At 39.6% G+C, this 22,907-nt stretch overlaps 1 protein-coding gene across 2 annotated transcripts in view; it reads left to right on the top strand.

The window, feature by feature from the left end:
* ARHGEF28 (Rho guanine nucleotide exchange factor 28) overlaps positions 1-22,907 on the top strand; it is a 259,431-nt gene that overhangs the window by 23,217 nt on the left and 213,307 nt on the right. For both annotated transcript variants that reach the window (XM_006081332.3, XM_006081331.3), the window contains exon 2: positions 17,721-17,764. In XM_006081332.3, the coding sequence (XP_006081394.1) occupies positions 17,732-17,764 (33 nt within the window). In that variant the 5' untranslated portion in view covers positions 17,721-17,731. The remainder of the gene's footprint in view (positions 1-17,720; positions 17,765-22,907) is intronic.

Here is a 22,907-nt window from a genome sequence, read left to right as displayed (position 1 = left end):
CGTGGCCTTTCCTCTCTAGTCAGTGGGGAGCCACTGAGGAGTTTAGAGTAGGTACAGGGGACGGCACCCCAGAACAGTGTTTTAACAAGTTGAAACTTTTGGTCATGGGCACCCTGGGCTGGAGAGAGCTGGGGCTGAAAGTAGAGAGACCAGTTGGGAGATTAGTGTCAGTGTGCAGTAAACACAGAACTGAAAATCCGGAATTTACATGAGTCATTACGGATTAAACTCTCTGACCTTGGGCAAGTCAGACTTTCCTTGCCTCAGGTGTCCGCAGCCGGGTGTTACACTGGCTTAGTTGGGAACAGGGTGGGGATGAACTCATGAAGCTCTTTGGTCCGGATTCAGGTTGATCATGGAATCATTTTCAGCTTGTAGCTTATTCCCACTCTTTGTGTGTCTGATAGTTTTCTAGGCACCATTCACTTCTCTTTTTCTGAAATGAAAAGTTGAGGTGTGTGAAAACCTTATGCTCACAGTAATCGGAGCACATCCTTGCTTTGTCGGAGAGAGATGTCACCTCCAGATTGTGTGTCCCTCTGGTCTTTGGCACGTTCTGAGCCAGGAATGGGACAAAGTGAAAGGTTGTTTGAATACTGATGTAAAATCACAGTGGGCAGGGAAAACCATCTATTTGGATTATGAACAGAATCTATACAGTGGCCCATTCACTTCATGTTAATTGTGACCATTTGAGTGGAGTTGGACAGCATTTAGAATGAAGGGAAAAGGCCTTCCACAAAGCTCTTTTCATAAATGGCTCTTGATTCTGTGGCTCTTCGACAAAAGTCTGTATCTTCCCCTGGAGTCTTGTCATGCTTCTAGCAACAACTAGGAGTTTGGCCTCACTGTAGTTCACAGGTCAACACATTTAATCCCCAAGTGGAGCTTTACCAGAGCTACTGTTTTTCATTGGTTTTTAATGATTTTTTTTAAACATGTTCAGTATTGCATTTTTATCTTGAGAGATCGTTTCTAGATATCCTCACGTTGGAATTGTACTTTACAATGAGCCTTCACACATGATCTCATTTTGTTTCTTTGGGCCCATATGGGATAACTTCTGCTATCATAGTCTAATTTTCAGTGGGGTTTGTAAGAAAAGAGATTGCTCTGTCTGGACCTCAAAAACTCACAAATAGAGTTTCATTGTCCCTTTATTTGAGTAGCTCATAGTGTTTTATACACATTAATTCATTAATCCTCACAAAAGCCCTGTGTGTAGGCAGTGGAAAATATTTTTTCCCTGCTGCAGTATTTACACACCGAGAAACCAAGTCATAAGGCAAAGGCGGGGCAGGGCCTGTGGACGGGAGCCAGGGGTAACTTGGCTGCCCAGTCCTTAGTCTAGTCCTCTCCCTTGACCATTAGAAAACTCAAACTCATTTTCCTTTGGAAAATAATTATGATTTCCAAGGAAAATAGCCCCGTGGACCAAATTCTACCTGGAGAACAGAACTGAAAGAGGGGAGAGTTTGGGGCAGTTTTATCATCAAATTGTTGATGTGGTTTCATTTTCTTGTGTTGTTGCCATGCATTTGACTGTAGCCAGAACCCACACATTCAACATGGTAGCACGTGTTGTATCTAAAACCACATCTTAGACGTACCCAGCTCATTTCTTTGTTGATGATGTTAGAGTAAGGTGGCCTCTGTTGTTCCAGCCTCGCTGTGCCGTAGGTGGCAGGAAAGTCTTATGCTTTCACTTCTTACATTTCCACTTCCTCAAGAGCAGGGAACCATCTCTACTCTTCTTTCCTTTAGCCTTTCATCTTCCCACTAGTGCTTTGAGAAGAGTAAATCAGTAAAAGGAGTGGGCAGAAAAAACCACAGACTTGGTATCTCAGTGCCTACACGACAGCTCTCCCTGTGTGGGCATCTGCAACGTATTGTGTCCAAAACCGAATTCCTGGTTTTCTTTCCCAAATCTGCACTCCCTGCACCACTCCCCATCTCTGTAATGGCAATGCCACCCTTAGCTCAGGCTTCAAACTTGGGAGACATCCTCTTTCTCTCACATCCTATGTCCAGCTTGTCAGGAAATCCTTTTGGCTCTACCTTAAGAATCTGTTCAGAACCCAGTAACTGCTCACAGCCTCTCTTGCTACCACCTGTTCTGCCCACCATCATCTCTTGCCTGGAATATTGCAGTGGCTCCAAACAAGCCCCCTGCGCTGCCCTTGGCCCCCTCTCAGTCAGCCTGAAGCATAGTAGTTGGAATGATACTGTGAATATACACTGAGTGGCCATATTATTATGACCACCCCATCAGTACAGTGAAGTGAATTAGTTATGCAAATAATAATAATAATAATAATAATACCTTGAGAGTATTTTTTAAAAAATATATTTTATTGATTTTTTACAGAGAGGAAGGGAGAGAGATAGAGAGTTAGAAACATCAATGAGAGAGAAACATCGATCAGCCACCTCCTGCACATCTCCTACTGGGGATGTGCCCGCAACCCAGGTACATGCCCTTGACCGGAATCGAACCTGGGACCTTTCAGTCCGCAGGCCGACGCTCTATCCACTGAGCCAAACCGGTTTCGGCGAGAGTATTTGCTTAGGAAGTTTTCAATATTCAGTATTTTTGGAAGTGTCAATGAAGTACTAATGGGGTGGTCATAATCTGGCCACTCAGTGTATATGTCAGATCATGTTATTCCTTAGCTTGGAGCCCTCAAATGAACCCTTGTCATACTGAGAAGAGAAACCAAAGCCACATGGTGACCTAGCAGGCATTATATGATCAGGCCCCCCTTTCTTCTCTGTCCTCATCTTTTATTCCTCTCCTTTTCACTCATTCTGTGTCCTTTCCGCTCCTCGATCACACTCACAAATGTTCTCGCCTTGCTTCAGGACTTTCACTCTCTGCTTCTGCTGCCTGAGACTCAGCCCAGACATCAGCCTGACTCTCCTGAATCTTTTGTCTTTGCTCAGATGTTACAAGATCTTCCCTGACTGCTGTACTTAGAATTGGACTCCACCTCTTACTTCTGCCACTATTACCTCCTTTGTTTCATTTTCTAAATAAGACATATCACTTTTAAATATACTATAAAATTTTCTCTTTTTTTGTCTAAAGAAATTGTACTGTAAGTTTCAGAGGGACTGCGATTTTGGTTTCTTTTATTTAATTATACAGATACTCCTCCATTTACAATGGGATTATATCCCAATAAACCCATAATTGGGTGGAAATACCGTAAGTCAAAAATACATTTAATACACCTAACCTGCTGAATATCATAGCTTAGTCCAGCCTACCTTAATTTTGTGCCCAGAACACATGCACTAGCTTACAGTTGGGCAAAATCATCTTGCTGCCACTGTCCAGCATCACAAGAGAGTATCATATTGCGTATCCCTAGCCCAGGAAAAGGTCAAAATTCAAAATTAGAAGTATGGTTTATGCTAAATGTGTATACCTTTGCACCATTGTTAGGTTAAAAAATTGTTAAGTCGAATGGACCATAATAAGTCGGGGACCATATGTATCTCCTTAGCATATAATATCCTGGTGCCCAGTAGGTGCTCAAATATTGTTGAATGAATATGTAGTGTTTTCAAAACAGTCACTTTTGCCCCTCCCCCTCAGTCATAGTTGAAAAAAATATACTGATTAGACTTAGTTTCTTAATTAAATTTTGGGATGTATGGAACACAGCAAAGGATGCAAGAGAAATTATTTCACTGGGGAGATAAGATAACCACATGAAACAATGAGCAAAAAGTGTTAGATTATAGAATAAATAAAAGATGTAGGACAGGTCATTGGGACCATGGCGGGAGGGAGGGTCTTAGAATTTGATACCAAGTGTCAGTACTACTCTAGGTGTTGTGCCTACTGAATTCCATTTGGTCCTCACACAGATATTGTGAGACAAATGAGGCAGCCCAAGGTCATAGTATAGGGAGGTGTTTGAGCCAAGATTCACAGATTATCTCTATATTTTCTTTCTTTGCTACTTAACCTGTCCAGTGAAGTTTGAAGCACTATACCTTTATCTTCAGAGGTTCCATTTTGTCAAGTTGGCCTGGTCTTTTGAGATAATATCCTGATCCTTTCTTGTGTTTTCAGTTATTTTTTAAATACCTTTACTTACACATACTTGTATGACAGAATGTTTGGTGAGTCTATTATTTGAAGTTCCGAGGGTCTAATTTTGCTGTGTGTACTGTTTTCTCTCGATGAGTAGTTTTGTTGAGTGTTTTTTAATTTTGACTTGTGAGCCCATGATCAATGAGACTGAAACTGGGAGGCTTGCAATACTGAGTTAACCCCAAAAGCATCATTACAAGTCTGGGACTATTTGGTGTATTAATTTTTCAGTTGAAGATTTCTAGGGAACATTCCACCCCCTCTCCCCCATTAAAGGCTTAGGTCGAGACAAAAACTCCCTTGTCTTTTCCTAGTGGTCATATTTTTCTATTATTTGACTAGCCCTTTGGGATATTGCCTTATACAGGAATTTTTGTGCTAATTCCTGACCACACATGGATCCTCGACTCTGTGTCTTGCCCTCAGTGGCCATTAAACCAAATTTTCTGGACTGAGCTCAGAAAAATTCTTCAGGGCAAAGATTCTCAATAGATCACCGCTATGTCTTTTGATGAGTCTTAATTTTATGACTCTTGAAAAGCTCCCTTATTCTCTTGGGAGAGTTCAACTATACATTTAAAGTAATTCTTAAATTACTTAATAGTCTAGCTAATACTTTGAGCAATAGGATCCTCAAGTTGCTTAATCCAACATATAGACAGAAAGGAAGTTCATTTAAAAAATTTAAGTTAAGCTGTTCTTGTCAGCACATCCTACAAGTGTACCCTGCCCATTCCCAGTGGATAGTGCCTTTCCTATGTTCTCTGCTAGTACTCAGAGTTTCTTTTTACTCCAGTGTTTGTTATGTGGTATTGACTGTTTAATGGGCTGTTCAATAAAATACTCAATTGATATAATTGAGTTTTCTAGGCACAGTTCACACCTGGGAAGTATTGGCATTTTATTATGCTCTTATCTAAAATGAGAATTTTCTCACAAACATTTAATCTAAATTTATAGGCCACACACCTAGACAGATCTGTAATTTAGTCATACACACACACATTTGTATGCACCCACAGGGAATTGCATATTTTCTGTAATTTGGCTAATAGACCTGCTTGCCCCAAACTGTGTGTCCTACTGTCTTTCTGTGTTCCCATCAGTTAGTGTGTTGAATCAAGGCATGGTCTGTTGGTAGCAAAGACTGAGACATTATACCCATCATTACCCATTATCACTTTAACCTGGATTACTGGTATACCACTCAAGTTAGTTAATCTTGCCCGGTAGAGAATAGGAATGTAAAGAGGTAGGAGACAAGAGAGGTAAAAGTGTGTTATGCATTTGTGTGTGCATGTAGGGTGTGAGGTTGAGATGAGCTAAAGTTAGTGCTGTTGATAATTCCTTATGTGATAAGTATTGATTAAGCACCAACCATGTATTTGGCATTGTCTTAGTCTGTTTGGGCTGCTATCACAAAACACCACAGACTGGGTGGCTTATAAACAACAGAAATTTACTTTTCATTGTTCTGGAGGCTGTAAGCCCAAGATTAGGGTGCCAGCCCTCCTCCAAGTTGCAAACTTGCATCCTCACATGGTGGAAGGAGCCAGGGAGCTCTGGGGGGTGTTTTTTATAAAGACACTAATGCCGTTCATGGCAGGTCTACCCTAATGACCAAAGCACCTCCCAAAGGCCGTATCTCCAAATGCCATCAACTCGAGGGTTAGCATTTAACATATGAATTTTGGAGGGTGGACACAAACACTCAGACCATAGCAGGCATGCATACACCTGCCTATTCAGTTGCTGCTAATGCTAGTTTTTCAGATGGCATTTCTTTTCCAGAGCAGGTAGAGAGTAGTACAGTTTATAGCATGTGAAGATCAGCCTTGATTTGGCATTTATGACTTAGGTTCTGCAAAGTGTAGCATTTAGTTCCTAGTTCCTTTGTTAATAGTGCATTTTTCAAACGGTTGAGCTCAGTTTTGCTTTAGGAAACATTGTTATACAAGAGTCATAGAAAACATGATCCAAGAAGGGGACTTTTTGTTTTCCTGAGAACTTGAGTAAATACTGCAAAGATGGAAAAGGCCCAAGTTCTACCTGCCTCACAACAGGCATTGCATTTTTTGGAGCACATCCAATTTTAAGAGTCACCCACTTGTCCAAGTTCAGATTGTCTAGAAAGACAGAGCCTTATTCTTTGGTTTCTCTTGTTGAGGAATATCAACAAGGAACTTACACACCATAAAATGAAACCATTCACTCCAATGGAATCTGTGCAGATTTAGATATTAAAATATTTTTATAATATTTTTGAAATATTGCATTAAGACTAGTATCCTATTTTAATTTTTTTATTGAAAATGAATAGTAATATATATTGTGAAGTATCAGTTGGGTTATCAAATTCTAACTTAATTAAAATATTTAGGAGTTCTAATGATATAAGAAAATTTATATGCTAATATCCTGGGGGAATTACACCAAAGACAGTATTTTGTAGTTACTTGGTATGACTTTCTGGAATGTAGAAACTATCCTGTGAGGAGTGTCCTTTCTGGAGGAGACTTTTTGAGTCCAGCTAGCTTTTCTTTTTAATGAAAAGGCACACCTAAGCCATCAGAAGCAAAATTAAGTCTGCACAAACTTAAAGAAGGACATGGGACAGTTCTTCAGTGTTCAGGACTATATCCATTATAGTGCACTGAGCATCCCTGGGTGCTAAGCACCAAGGATCTGTGCTCCCCAGCATCTGACACCTCATTTCTGTCTCCATCCTTGTGAGCATACTCAAGTTCCCATCATTATGAAAACAGACAAAAGCCCTTTATTTTTTTTAAGAAATATTATTTGCTTTGTTTATTTTTTGACATTCAATATATTTTATATTAGTTTCAGCATAGTGGTTAGACAATTATGTAATTTACAAAGTGATCCCCCAATCATTCAGGTGCCCATCTGCAACCATAGATAGTTATGGCAATATTATTGGCTATATTCTCTGTGCCAGGGCCCAAATTGTATTTCTTAATCCCTTCACCCCTTTCAATCAGACTCCCAAACCCACTCCCATCAGGCAACTATTAGTTTGTCCTCTGCATCTATGAGTCTGTTTCTGTTTTGTTTGTTTATTTTTAATATTTTTTAAATCCTCATCCGAGGATATGTTTTTATTGATTTTTTTAGAGAGAGAGGTAGGGGGAGAGAGAAACATCGAGCAATTGCCTCCTGCACACACCCTGACCGAACCTGCAACCTGGGTATGTGCTCTGACAGAATCGAACCCAAAACCTTTTGGTCTATGGGACGGTACTCCAACAAACTGGGCGACCCAGCCAGGGCTGTTTGTTTATTTTGTTCTTTAGATTCCACATGTAAGTGAAATCATATGGTATGCGTCTTTGTCTGACTTATTTTACTTAGCATAATACCCTCTAGGTCCATCCATGCTGTTGTAAATGGTAATATTTTCTTAAAAAAACAACAACCATCCCCTTTATTTTTCTCTCCTCTGCACTTAAAATGCTAACCAGTAACTTCCTAATTTCCAAAGACCATGCCCCTTCTGAGTCCTTATTTATGTATTTCACATCTATATGCCCTTCCTTTTTAAATAGAGTGATAAATATTTGAAGGGAGATACTTAAACTTTAAAAGCAAAACACAAAAACCAGTACTAAGCATATAGAAAGTTCAGAGTGAATGTGCTGAACTACATTAAACATTTAGAGACTAGTCATATTTCTAAGGTTAAAACATTTTTTCTAAGCTTTGCTTTAAGGTCATATTTCTAAATATTAAAGCATCAACTCTAGAATTTCTCTAGGTTTTACACATTAGTATTTAGTGTAGAATTGGGTAGAGTAATCTGGCTATTCTACTTAAAGAATGTCTTAATTCTGATGAGGGGGAGAGTACTTTTCTTTCCTACAAAGACTGTATGAAGCCTAGTTGGGTCTGGGCACAGGGCAGCGGGTGGGCCGCAGCCACAGCTGTTGCCTGAAATACAGATGGAAGCATGAAGGAGGTGGTGCTGTCTGCTCTGGTTAGATTTGTTAACTTCTGAGGACCCCTCTCTGTCTAGCAACGCTTCCAGGTATCCGGATCATTTTCCCCATACCTGTTCTTCCAGCTACTCTCTCTGCCTCCACCTTCTTCTCTCTCCGTGTGTCTGTTCAGCAGTCTTCGGGTCAGTCTCAGGAAAAGGCAACCTTAGATAAGTTATGGCCTCACTCAAAACCCTTCAGTGCTTCGCATTGTCTTTAGGAGGAGTTTTTCAACCCGGAAAATGTGATTTTTCTTTTGGATCTCAAAACCTTAAATTAAGCCCCAAAGAAAACGAGTCTCGTGATTTAGCAGTTACTTTGTTTTCACTCATAAATGATATTTCCTACCTTTTCTCCCTAGGGTAGGAAAAATTCATATTTCTGCCCTAGGGTGGTTCTGAATTTCTTGATATTTTAAAATTTTAAATTCCCTTCTAGGGATAAAACCTTGCTACCAGACAGAATAATTAAAACATGCCACAATCTGGGAAAGAAATTCTAAAAATGTTATAAGCAATGATAATATCATTGGAAAATGGAGAGAGAGAGAGAGAGAGAGAGAGAGAGGAGAGATTAAGAGAGAGAAACCATCTATCATCATCTATGGTAGCCACCACAAAAAAGAAAATTGTTTAGGAGACATTAATTCTAGCATGCATGATATTTGTAGTTGACAATATTGAGATAATTATAGATTCACATTTAGTTATAAGAAATAATGGTGAAATACTTTGTATTCTCTGCCAGTTTCCCCAGTGGTAACCTTTTATAAAACTATAGTATACTACCTCAATCAGTATTGACATTGATACAATGCACCCATCTTATTCAGGTTTCCCAGTTCTACCTACATTCATTAGTACGTATGACTTTAACTTTCAATACGATTTTGTCACCTGTGTATCCACCACCACTGTCAAGATACTGAACAGTTCTAGAATCACAAGGACCCCTCATGTTGCCCTTTTTCTCCTCCCCCTCCCAATACTCATTTTGAAAAAAAATCCTCACCTAAGACATGCTTAGAGAGAAGAGAGAGAGACAGAGAAACAAAGAATGAGGGAGGGAGGGAGGGAGGGAGGGAGGGAGAGGGAGAGGGAGAGAGAGAGAGAGAGAGAGAGAGAGAGAGACATTGTGATTAGTTGCCTTCTATACGTGCCCTGACTAGGAATGGAACCCCCAACCTAGGCATGTGCTCTGACCGGGAATCGAACTGGTAACCTTTTGGTGCACGGGATGACGTTCAACTAACTGAGCCACTCCGGTTGGGCCCAATACTCTTTGTCAACTACTAATCTACAATTTTTAAAAAATATTGTATAAATGGGGTCTGTGATCTTTTGGAATTGGCTTTTATCACTCAGCATAATTTTCTGAAGATTGATCCATGTCACGTGTACCAAGTTTGCTCTATTTATTGCCAAGCAGCGTGCATTGCTGTGATATGCATGTGTGTATAGATGTACTCGTGCATAGCATTTAACCATTCCCCTGTTGAAGGACAGCTGGGCTGATTCTAGTTTTTCACTACTATATATAAGGCTGCTATGGACGATCATGTACAGGTGTTTGTGTAAACATAAAATGTTATTTCTCTGGGGTGGGGGGATTCCCGCTAGTGGCATTGCTGGTGGCAGTTGCATGTTTAGTTAAGAAACTGCCAGACTCTTTTCCAGCCTGGCTATATCAGTTTGCATCCCCATCAGCAACATGAGTGACTGTTTCCGCACATCCTCTCCCGCAATTGGCAATGCCATTGTTTTTTATTTTAGCCGTTTGAATGGTATGTATTGATATCTCCTTGTGGTTTCAGTTTGCATTTCCCTAATGGCTAATGATGCTGAACATCTTCCCATGGGCTTGCTATCTGTATATCCTCTTCAGTGAAATATCTGCTCATGTCTTTTGCCCATTTTTCTGATTGGATTGTTTGAGAGTTATTTATGTATAGTAAATACTAGTTATTTGTTAGATACTTTCCCCTGATCTGTAGCATTCTTTTCATCCCCCTCTCATGGGCTTTCACAGAGCAAGCTTTAAACTTTGATGTCTAGCATGATTAAAAAAAATAGTTCTTGGCCTTTTGCATGTTCAGTGGTCCATTGAGAATCTGATGAAAGCTATAAAACTCTTGTCAGAAAAATGCACATGTACATAAAACTTCGCATCTAATTTCATGGAGTTCAGGGACTGTTTAAAGTGATGGACCGTATGTTATCAACTCATGGTTTAATCACTGTTGCATTAACTTACAGCCGTGTGACTCCAGGGAGAGTTGCTCGTATCAAAGTTAAAAGCGGGAAACCCCGTAGCTTACAAAATCAGAGCAATTTCAGAGCCAGGCTTTACTCTACCGAGAACTTAACTGAAATGCCCCTTTCTCAGCAATCCATTGCTTGATTACTCTGGGAAATGGTGCCGGATTGCTCCTTTAATTTTGTAGCTTGAACAGGTACACTGTAAAAAAAAATTCTTGTATTGAATTCAGACTTTTAGGTATTAGCAATGAATGCACGTGTGGGCTTTCAACTGCCAGTTCCGTTTTAGCAGCATGACTCTCTTTGTATGACTTACTATTTTTCTTGCTCTATCTCCTTTATAAAAATGAATGGAAAAGAAGAGAAATGAGATTCTGGTAAAGAAACAGGGGTCTGATAAATTTTGATATGATCATTATTTGTGCCCGGGCAGAGAATTGTCGGTATCATTGAACTTGATTTGCTTCCCCCATGAATGAAATGCATAAAGGAAAAGCACACTGTAGGAAAAGCTGAAAGATAATTTTGTTGAAAATTCTAACTGAAGGGTAACATGTACATTTGACCCTTGAAAAGCATGGGTTTGAATTACGTGGATCTACTTATATGTGGATTTTTTCAATAAATACTATAAATGTATTTTCTCTACCTTATTATTTTCTGAATAACATTTTGTTTAGTATACTTTATTGTAAGAATACAGCCTATAATACATGTATAACGTATAAGATATGTGTTAATTGACTGCTATTGGTGAGGCTTCTGGTCAACAGTAGGCTTTTAGTGAAGTTTTTGGGGAGTCAAAACTTATGCATGGATTTTCAACTGTGCGGGGGTCAGTGCTGTTACCCCCATGGTGTTTGAGGGTCAACCGCATTTAGAAATGTTATTGCCAGATCTCTGGCAAAGGACCCTGGCCCCCTATAAGTCTGTTGTTCACTTTTGTCACAGATTTACTATGTGTATTTTAGGTTGGATTATGTATAAAAGTAGCAGGTTGATGACCTTTTCTTCCTCTGGCTACCAAACCTGTTACTCCAAACTATCAGACTCCTTAGCGTTTCCTGAAAATAATGTGGGTGTGTGGTTTTCTTCATGTGTAGCTCTTAATTCCCATCATGTAATTCATTTACCACTTCATGCTTGCCCGACACTATCATGTTCTGCCAAGTATTATTACTCCTTACAACCTTTAGCTTTTCATAGATACAGAAGTTATCCCAACCAACGCCAGGGGCAGTGTTTTAAACACTATCCCTCCCAGGTCAGCTGCACGGTGTGCTGCGCACATAGTGATAGTGAACCGACTTTTGGACACACAGGACTTTAGAGATCTGTTGCTACTGAGGAAATTGATGCTTTGATAGGTTGTATCTTTCGAGAGTGGTTGAGATTTGTATTGGCTACAAATGGATTAATTGCATAAATGAGGTTATAAAAGGGGATGTGCAATTGATTTAGAAAAAGCTTCTTAAGGGCTTAATCACGTTGTATGCAAATAAATTCTGGGAAAAAGTGAGTGTGACAGCTCTGGCGGAACATTATGTTCACAGTCAGCTCACGCTCCTCTTTGTACTTTAGAAGCATTCTCTACTTTAGGCTGCACCAATTCAGACTGCCTGGCTCCCCTTCTTCCTCCCTACCACTCCCATTAGTTTGAATTAATGAGATCCTATTGAATAGTTACTGTTGTTTCCTTTCTAATCTTTAGACATCTCCCCACACTCTGAGGTCACCAAATAATGCTTCTTAGACCTGCATAACTCAGGTAGATAACTCTAGTCTGAGGCAGGCCCGTTGATACTGTTGTGTAATCAACAGCAGGTTTATTTCGAAAATGCTCTCTTCTTACCCATTTCCATTGTGTTAGCTTTGAAGGTTTTTACTTAGACTTGGCCTTACCTCCCGGTTGTTTAACTGTTCCTTCCTTCTTCTCCAGCTAGGATAACAGTGGTGAAATACAATTATAATTCTATACTCCGATGTTCGTATAAGGAGCTGTGGATCAGCATCTTTTCTAACTGTAGAGGTTTCCAGCTGAGGTGTTAATATAGTTGCCCCCATGATAATTTCTCTGCTCTTTACATCTTCAAACTGTAGTGGGAATATTCAGCTCTATAAAACCAAATAAAACTCTGTAGAGCTTTACACTATTGTATTTACCTGGCCCAGTGCTCTTCAGTATTCCTGATGCCTCGAGTGTCCTCTGGGCTGTCAGGGTGAGGCTGAGCGGGGAAGGTTCATTGCAGACCTGCGTGGCCTCAATTTCTGCTGAATCATTTTAATCAGTCTAATGTTTAGAGGCTCTGAGTGATTTCATTTGAAATAGACTCAAATGCTTTCTAAAACCATCCCTTTGTGTATGTTTCATGTATAATAATAATAAATATGTAATAATTATAGCTAGTGTTAATTGAATGCATATGATAGGCACTGTGTTTTGTTTTTTTTAAGACTCTATCACATCTTTTAATCCTCCCAACAATCAGATTAGGTAGGTACTGTTACTAGTTCTAAATTGGCCTAGGGAGGTGAAATAACAGGCCCAAAGTCACAGAGAACCGGGCAGAGCTGGTGTTCAAACGTAGCCTGTTCCCGAGCCTGTACTGTCAGGCATTTGCTTCCTTCTAAATGAAATTATTATCTTTAAGCCTTTTTCTCATTATTTTTCTTTTTCACTTGTTAATCGGTCTCTGACACATTCTCACTGATCCAGTAGCTCATGATTTGAGAAGTTCTCCGATACTCAACAGTACTTTTTTCAACTCCATTTAACCGTTTTTTTATGCTTTAAAAAATATTTCTAATTTTACTTTAAATTGATTTATATTTTATTTACAACATCACATGAAGGTCAAAACAAGTAACTACAAAAATATCTGTTGATGTACAAGAAGGAATGGCTGGGAGAATAAGATGCTAGCATTAAGGGTGGGTGGAATGGGTGGGTAGAGAATGAATGGGGGAGGCAGTTGCTTGTTATCTTGTAAATGATCAATTTATTTCTTTAAAAATTTATGTTTAGGTAACTTTTGCTTCTCAGGTTAACTTCCTACACTTTTCTCTCAGGGCTGTTGTGTGAATCTCTGAGATGAAATTTGTAAAATACTTAGCATGGTGCCTGACATATCATTATCCTTTCTAACGTAGTTACTGATAGTCTTGATAAATATTCTTTGAGCATTACCTGTTAATAGGTTTTGTAAAATACATATAAGCCAATGATTATTTTGTGTTCACAGACAAAATTTAAGTCATGGGCTTTATATTGAATTCATCTTAGAATACTTCATTTAGATGCAAAATCCAGAATTTCATAAAGTCAAGAACTGATATTTTTCTGTATAAGTTGAATGTTATATTTTCTTTCCTCATTAACTTAACATATTTTTACCTATTGAAAATTGTCTTTTTTTCTTTTGAGTTAACTAGCAATCAAAGATATTGGAATATTTATTCCTCATAATGTCTAAAACATTGTATCTTGATGTTCTTTTCATAAGACTTTTCCCCCCTTTTGTGAGCAAACTTAAAAATTAAGTTTGGCCCCCAAACCATCCCCTGGCATCTGCCAGCAAAACTGGAACTATTTTGGCTTTTATCTCTGTAAGACACATTTTCAAAAAATGCAGTACAATTAAAGGGGAAAAAAAGTACTTGAATCTGAAATTTTAAAATTACAGGTGGAGAACTCAAGCATCAGAAAGTAAAATGAAGTGGAGAGCATGGCATTTATACAGGGAAAAGCTACTGTGTGAAGAATTCTGACAGTTGTAACTTGCCTCGCAAATACAACTTGCTTAATTATTAAAGGTGATGTGAAAGGAGGCCCAGAGTGGGTTAGCCATGTGGCCTGCAGGCGAGCACAGAGCCTACTGCTCTTTACTGTAACAGAGGAATTGATTTTAGGAAAATCCAAGTGAAGCTATATCTTTCAGCTTGAAGTTTACCAAGTGTATAATTTGCTCCAAATTATTTTTCTCCACAACTCAACTAGAAAGTTTTGACAGGGGTTTCACTCTTCAGAATACGTCTTCACATTCTCCTCAAAAGTGGTTTCTTTTTGATGGACTTTATTATCAGACAAAATCTAACAAATATCACATGTTGAGTTGTGAAAAACATGTGTACTTTCATATAGTAAATACGTGTATGGTAAGCCTCCCACACAGCTTAACTTGTTATAATATACTTCTTAAAAATTTTAAGTCTTCAAAGATTTGCTCACAAAGGAATGCATGTTAGTTTGTTGCTTTATTATTGTCTGTATATTATTTCAGTCTTTTTATAGTCAGTGCATTTTTAAAATATTACTCCTTTTTAAAACCATTTTAATTTTTTTAAAATACCTTATTGATTTTTAGAGAGAGAGAAAGGGAGGAGAGAGAGAGAAACATCAGCGTGAAAACGTAACATTGATCAGATGCCTCCTGCACATCCCCAACCAGGGATCAAGCGAACAACCTGGGCATGTGTCCTGATTGGGAATCTAACCAGCAGCCTTTTGGTGCATGGATGATGCCCAACCAACTGAGCCACACTGGCCAAGTAGAAATGTTCAGTGTTCTTATAACTTTATCAAGTTGAGTGAAAGGTGAAGGATTGGAATTGTGTGTGGTGTGACTCTAAACGTAAGTGAAAATATTGTTAATCTCTTGAGGCCTAGTGTATATTTAGGGTAAAGGGTCATGGTATGTGGTAGCAGGTATACATTCATATTATAAGTGCCTTCTTTATAATTTTTAATTTTGGGGAGATCTACTTGTCATTGCTCTTAGATTAGTCATCATTTTTATTTTATAGTGATAAACAATTCATATTAGAAATGAGAGTCTCAGTTTTGTCATATTCTTGTTAGTATTGTATTTAATTTGAAGTTTCTTTCTTGAACTTCCTAAGCCATTCATCCAATATGTGAGGTTAGTTTCATTAAAAATCGATGATTATCATCCATAAGCCCGTTTAAGTGGGTATGCACAGGGTATAACATGTTGAAAATGAGGGTCAAGGAAGGGTTCCATTGTCAACCCCTTGGGCTTATGGGACCCTCGGTTCTCTCAGGATGACTCGTGAAATGTAACTTGTGACCTAGGAGGATGCCAGTATTAAGTTAAAGGATTTTATAAAAAATAATACAGGACTTTTTATATTTTTCTCCTGGCCAACTTTGTTCTCTGGGGATTGCTATACCAAATGTCACAATTTGGATTTCTGTGTGCCTGCCTTCTTAAGAGAACGCCCCAAAGTACTGTAGCTGGACTGTAGCCCAGGAACCAGAGCCAGGCTTGGCCTAGTGAACAGAACCCTGTCCCACTTCTGTTCTCTGTGGGGCGGAGGCGAGAGGGTGGTGGTGAGTCTCCCTGTCTGCCCCATTCAGAGTTCTCCTGCAGCCACGCTTCACCTTCTCCCAATCTTTAGGTCTCTTTTGTTCAGCTGTGAGCTCCTTGAGGGCTGGGTCTTATAGTAGTGTTCAATGAACCCTTCTCCCCTACTTTTAAAAAAAATTTGTTTTTATTGATTTCAGAGAGGAAAGGCGAGGAAGGGAGAGATAGAAACATCAATGATGAGAAAGAATCATTGATTGGCTATCTCCTGCACACTCCCTGCTGGGGTCAAGCCCGCAACCTGAGCATGTGCCTTGACTGGGAATCCAACCATGACCTCCTGGTTCATAGATTGATGGTCAATCACTGAAGAACACTGGTTGGACTCCCCAATTTTTGAATGATCTATAATTGACACACAACATCTTATTAGTTTCAGGTGTACAATATGATTTGATATTTGTATATATTGCAAAGTGTTCACCACAATAAGGCTAGTTAACATCTGTCACCATAGATAGTGACAGAATTTTTCTTTGTAATGAGAACTTTTACAATCTATTTTCTTAGCAACTTTTAAATATGCAATACAGTATTATTAACTACTAGAGGCCTGGTGCACGAAATTCGTGCATAGGGCGGTGTTGTCCCTTAGCCCAGCCTACGCTCTCTCGCAAGCTGGGACCCCTCGGGTAGGGTCCCGAGGCCTGCTGGCGATCAGGGTCTATCGGGCTTTCCTTCCCCCAGCTGCCACAGCTGCCCCGCCCCGCCACTGCCACTGCTTGCCATCTGTGTGGTGCTGTCCCCCCTCCCCTGCCACCAGTTGCCTCCCTCTGCAGGCGACAGACAGGCGTGGGGTGCAATCGCTTGGCTGGCCTGGGCCTCCCTCTGCAGGGCAATTGCTGGCTGGCTCTGCACATCCGCCACAGCATTGCTGGCTGGTGGCCTGGCTTCCCTCTGTGGGGCAATTGATTGCTGGGCCCCCAGATTGATTGCCCTGCAGAGGGAGGCCCCGCCCACCTGCTGCAGTGCTGCCAGTCAGGTAGCCTGGACCTCCCTCTTTGGGGTGATCAAATGCAGGGCTCTATGATCAATTGCCCAGCAGAGGGAGGTCCCACCCACCGGCCGCAGCACCATTGGCTGGGTAGCCTGGGCCTCCCTCTTTGAGGCGATCAATTGCAGGGCTCCACCATTGATTGCTGTGCAGAGGGTGACCTGGGCCTCCTTTTGCAGGGCGATTGTGGGGCTATGGCAGCCCCACCCCCCAATCGCATCGCACCCGCCTTGGCTGGCCTGGCGTTAGTGTGTGTCATAGCGTGGTCAGCCGGAAGGTCGTCCAGACGGTCATTCTACTGTTTGGTCGTTCAGTTGATTTGCATATTATGCTTTTATTATTATAGATAGTCTCTATGCTGTACATCACATCCCCATAACTTATTTTATAACTGGAAGTTTGTACCTATTTGACTTCCTTCAATTAACCCTGTTTGAATGATGCTGGCTCCTTTTTCCTAAGCTGGAAGATGGTTTCTGGGTGTGGGTGTCAAGGGGCAGGCACACCCAAAGGCAGATGAGATGCATGCAGCTGGGGAAGAGGTGGGTTAGCATGACAGCGGCCTGCATTCCCCCAGACTGAAATGTCTGGCCCTCTCTAAGATCTGCTTTGTTCCACCAAAAGTGGATTCTGATCTCAGAGAAGCCTGTCATCCAAGCGATTAATTAAGGTGAAACTTTCAACCTGCTTATTTTGACCTTTCTTGTCTTTCTGAAATATAATTTCCATTTTGGGAGCAGTCAGTGGGATAATGTCGGGGTGATAGATTTCCTTATGTGTGGACATTAATACAAAATAAGAAAGGGGTTCTGTTTTATACAGGTAGCATCTTATTTCTGTATTTTTATAATTTTGTCTCTGCAATTTTCCTATCTAATGAGTTACTCCTCCTTCGACAATATTGATACCTGAAGGTCAGGACACAATTCTGTTGGTTGGTTATATGAGGACTCCGGTAATAAATGCTCTTCTTATTGTTTGCAGATGCAGAAGCCATGGAGTTGAGCTGCAGCGAAGTACCTCTTTACGTAAGTTCCTAAGCATTGGGCTTCAGGTTGAAGTGGCCCTTTTCTTAGACTTGAAACCCATGTGACTGAAGTGGGGAGAAAGGCTTTGCTCATTATTGAGCTGAGGCTTTTGAAAAACAACACACAGTGCTACTGTCTAGTTTATTTTCATGAAGTCTTTTAAAACTAGTTGGCTCCTGGTTTCCAAGTCTGGGTTTTAATTATATTTCCCCAAGTAACTTTTTAAAAACTGTATTAGCTCTGGACTAAAAATACTCAATTTATCCATATAGATGATTTTTGAATATATTGTTTTATGATAATATCCTGATAATAGCCAAGAACGTGTTCTGTGTGTGTCTTTTTGGGGGAAATGTTCAGTGATAATTGTGTCAGTTAAAAACATGAAGTAGAAATTCAAAGGAAAGTGCTGGGCTATATACATAGATTACGTGGGAGATCGGGTGACAGAGCTGCCCAGTGAGATTCCCGGTCAAGGTGCCTTCTGGGTTGAGGGAGGATTCTGTTGTTGAGAACAGATACTGGGCATAACAGGGAAGTGATGTGATTGTCTCATTTTACAAAATGGCAGATTGTTTCCTCTTCCCATCTTCCTTTTTCAGACAAAACCCTTTTTCTTGGAACCCGTGTTGATGGGGGTGTGAGTATGGATATGTGTAGGAGGGCTGCTTTTTCAGGTGGCCTTTGAGTTATCCTCTCATGGCATGCAGCCAGAGTACAGGATCTAGCATAAAAGATCTGACCTCATTTCAGTTTAATCCTTAATAGAACAATATCAAGGAATTGGAACAAGTTTAATCAGAATCCTCAGTCAATTAAAATATATTAATCCACTTCCTCTTGCCACACTTTACTACCCAAGTAACGCTCTCTCTCAACCCTTCCCCACTCTTCTTACATGTATCTCACTGTATTCTCTGAAGAAACACTAAATGATCAAGTAAATGGATGCAAAATAATACCCCCCTCTCCTGGGTTACCCAGTAGTCTATAGTACTCTCTTTAGGTTGTGATTTGCAGGTCATAAAATGTGTCTGTAGACAGGCTTGGCCCAGCCATAATTAAAGATTAAAAAAAAGACTGCTCTAATGCTAAATTGTAAAGTATCCCAAGTTTTATTCAGTTATTTATTTTGTACTTACTTCCTCATCAGTTGTATTCATTCCACCCTGCTTCCCTACCTCAAACCAAATAAACAAATCCACAAACCTAATCCTGGTAGAAAACCTTGTGGTTGGTCAACATACTGGTGTAGCTATATTGAACTTAGGATTATGCCCAGACTAGGGAAGAGTCAGTTAACATTGCCTAAAGGAGAGAAGAGAGCTAAACAGACCAAACAAACATTTTTTTCCTGTCATATAATATATACTAATTAGAATAAAATGAAAAATACCAAAGTGTTAAGAAAACAAGTCATTCATAATCTTACCCCCTATAAATAGTGTTATGTTAAAACATTAATACACTTTATTGCCCTAGCTGGTTTGGCTCAGTGGATAGAGCATTGGCCTATGGACTGTAGGGTCCCAGGTTCAATTCTGACCAAGGGCACATGCCTGGGTTGTGGTCTTGATCCCCAGGAATGATATAGGCAGTGAGTAAACTGGTTTATAGCTAACTAGTGGCCTGGTGCACGGATTCGTGCACATTGAAAGGAAATTAATTAGAAGACATATTTTAATATCATTATTCGCCCTTTCTCTATAATAGAAGTGTCAACCAAATTCATGATCAACAATGACAGATCAAAACATGTGCATGCGATTGGCGCCAGCAAAAGCTTTATACGTATCGCCCATGCGCAAGTCAACGTTTATTTTTAAATTGTCAGTGTGCGTCATATGTACTGACTGGTCGGTTGGTTGGACGGTAGGATGGACAGTTGGATGGTCACTTAGCCTTTTAGATATATAGAGGATTCCTATATATCTAAAAGGCTGGCACAACATGAATTAATTGCTTTCAAAATCACTTCACCATGGTTTGATATTAAAAGGCAAAGTTTACTGTGTGCATGTGAGTGCATACCAGTGCCTGACTGTCCACAGCCTGTGTAGACCCAGGTTTCCAGAATGCTGGGTGGTGTTCCCATGATGGCTGCTCTTTGTGGTGGTTAACTTAGGTAGATAAGAACCTATTAACTCCAGAATGCTTATGCAGAAAGAAGGTCCAGCAGCCATCAAAACTATAAGTGGGACTCAGGCAGCAAGGACTCTCTTCAGAAGGGCTCCTTGGTCAGAGCAACAGAAATAGCCTGTAGAGGAAGCCGATGAAATCTTGTTGTCCTTAGCCTTTAAGGTAGACTATTCAAATGAAAGCCATTAAAATTCAACCAACCAGTCCAGCCAGTCTTGCTCAGTGGTTAAGCATTGACCTATGAACCAGGAGGTCTGGGTTCCATCCTGATCAGGGCACATGCCCAGGTTTCAGACTCGATCCCTAGTAAGGGGCATGCAGGAGGCAGTCTATCAATGATTCTCTCTCATCATTGATGTTTCTGTCTTTCTCTCTCTCCCTCTCCCCTCCTTTCTGAAATTAATAAAAATATATTTAAAAAACAAACAAACAAAAAAACACACGTTAATACATTTTATTAATTCTAAGGCACATTTTTTTCTTATTTTCATATCTGTGAAATTGAGATGCTCTTACACCGTGCATCCTGGCAGAAGTCATGATGTAGCTGTCATTACCTAAGCATGTGTAACCTTGGTCACATGGCTTATATTGTTGTCACTTCAGAATAGTTATGAACTTTGCTGGCACAACATGAATTAATTGCTTTCAAAATCACTTCACCATGGTTTGGTATTAAAAGGCAAAGTTACTGTGTATATACAAAGACATGGAACCAGTAGCATGATACATGATGAAATCTGTATAAGTTAAAACAAAATGCTAACATAAAAAAATGGGCGGTTTTTCTTCTAGTGGCATATAAAATGCATATTTTATATGGTTTTCTATTGCTCTGACCAACTGATGGCATCTTATATTAATTATGTATATTTTATATGTACATAACTGTATGTACATATATATGTTGTAACCTGATTTTTTTCACTTAACATTTTATGTCAATATTATTACAGATTGACCTAAGCCAATCTGACCATTTGGCCTCATCAGTAAGGAGGTCAGTGAGGGTTATATTATAATGAAAACAAGTCTTAAGCCAAATTCTATTGAATAAGTAATATGTAAACAGAGCAGACACAAAGGCTGTGCAGCAACTGGTTCCTGTATCTTGATGCAAGCCTCCTGTCTGCCCACGGCTTTCAGAGGTTGGATAAATATGCATGTCTAGTTTCTCCCAGCTTACTACAATCTGGTTTATAGATCCTTACTATTTAAAAATTCATAGTATATTTTATTTTAAAAAAGCAAAAAGAAGAAATTAAAACTATGTTTAACCCTATCATCGATGATAAGCATTATTGACTTTTTTTTTTCTTCTTCCAGAATTTTATCTATATTTGTGTGGGATTTTATTCAAGGTTCTTTTGCATTTGTTTAGATGATGTGTTTTCTTATTTGACTAATTGTGGTATATTACATTGGATCTCTTAATTTTGATGCTTTCAAGTACTTCTACCAATCCTATTTCGTTGTTTTAACAGGTTCTTTTGGGAAAACAAATTAAGATAACACTGTTAAGAACATAATTTAGGTAGAACCAAAAAACCCCCCAGAAATTGTAAAGAGTTATAACATTGAGATGATATCTTAAAATTATAAAACTACTAAGCATAATAATTGTATGCTAATGAATTGGAAAAGCCTCAGTAAGATAGACTTTAAAAATATAAACTACAAGATTTATCTCACAGAGAATGAGATCACATAAATAGAACAGTGGTCATGAAGCAAGAAAATGTTGTTAGAAATTATTCCCCAACTTCTTTTTGCCCTTTAAAAAGAGCACCTCATTCAGGTGGGTCCTATCAGTGATAATTTGTTTAATTTTTTGGCTTTTTATGGCAAACGTTTTTTCCCCTCACATTTTTTGGAAAATATTTTTGTTTGCTTGTCTTCAGAAAGGAGACTCTATCTTAGTATTGGGGATGCAAGGATATTCCTGAACTCAGCCCCAGACTCACTCTGACTTTGAAAATGAACTATGAGCCCTAACCGGGTTGGCTCAGTGGATAGAGCGTCGGCCTGCAGACTGAAAGGTCCCAGGTTCGATTCCGGTCAAGGGCATGTATCTTGGTTGCGGGCACATCCCCTGTAGGAGGTGTGCAGGAGGCAGCTGATCGATGTTTCTCTCTCATTGATATTTCTGACTCTCTATGCCTCTCTCTTCTTCTCTGTAAAAAATCAATAAAATATATTTGAAAAAAAAAGAAAGAAAATGAACTATGATGATCCACTTGCTATTGCTGGAAAAGAGAAACACTGCACTCTGATAAGTTAGAGAAGCAGGGATTGACAAGACTGGTAGCTAGGAGTTTTATAGTATTGATCTGCAAACCTTAGGGATGTGAACACTGCAAATCCAATTTTCAGCCTCTGAGCAGCTTCCTGCATCTGTATTTAAAAGGGCAAAAAGGAGTAGTTCTGGAGGGCCAACCTATTTTTTCGCAATAGAAAAGATACAGTTTTTGCCTGACTGGCATAGCTCAGTGGTTGAGTGTCTACCTATGAACCAAGAGTTCACTGTTCAATTCCCAGTCAGGGCACAGCCCCGGGTTGTGGGCTCGATCCCCAGTAGGGATGTGCAGGAGGCAGCCCATCAATTATTCTTCTCATCATTTATGTTTCTATCTCTCTTTCCCTTTCCCTTTCTCTCTCTGAAATCAATAAAAACATATTTAAAAACAGGTACAGTCCGGGTTGAGATCTAGGCTTAATCTTTAGATTGAATGGTTGCTTAAGCTAGGGAAGAGTTGTAGTGATGAAGCTGATGAGGAGAGTGAAAGTTTGGGGACTTTAGTATAATTGACCTACGATGTTTATAGCATAAAACTCGTGGACATCACTTGCGAGTTTGAAAGTCCTATTTGTTATTTTTATTTTGTTTGTTTTAGTTTGTTGCTTTTAGTCTTATAGTTGTCATTTTCTAGTTTGTACATAAAAAGAGATAGGAAATGATGCAAGTAGAGCTTGAAAGGAGAGATTTTCGCTGACTGGGTATTTG

Source organism: Myotis lucifugus, unplaced genomic scaffold (assembly GCF_000147115.1).
Source record: "Myotis lucifugus unplaced genomic scaffold, Myoluc2.0 scaffold_0, whole genome shotgun sequence".
Taxonomy (NCBI): Eukaryota; Metazoa; Chordata; class Mammalia; order Chiroptera; family Vespertilionidae; genus Myotis; species Myotis lucifugus.
The sequence above is the reverse complement of the archived record's forward strand: the minus strand, read 5'-3'. Positions and strand labels throughout refer to the sequence as shown.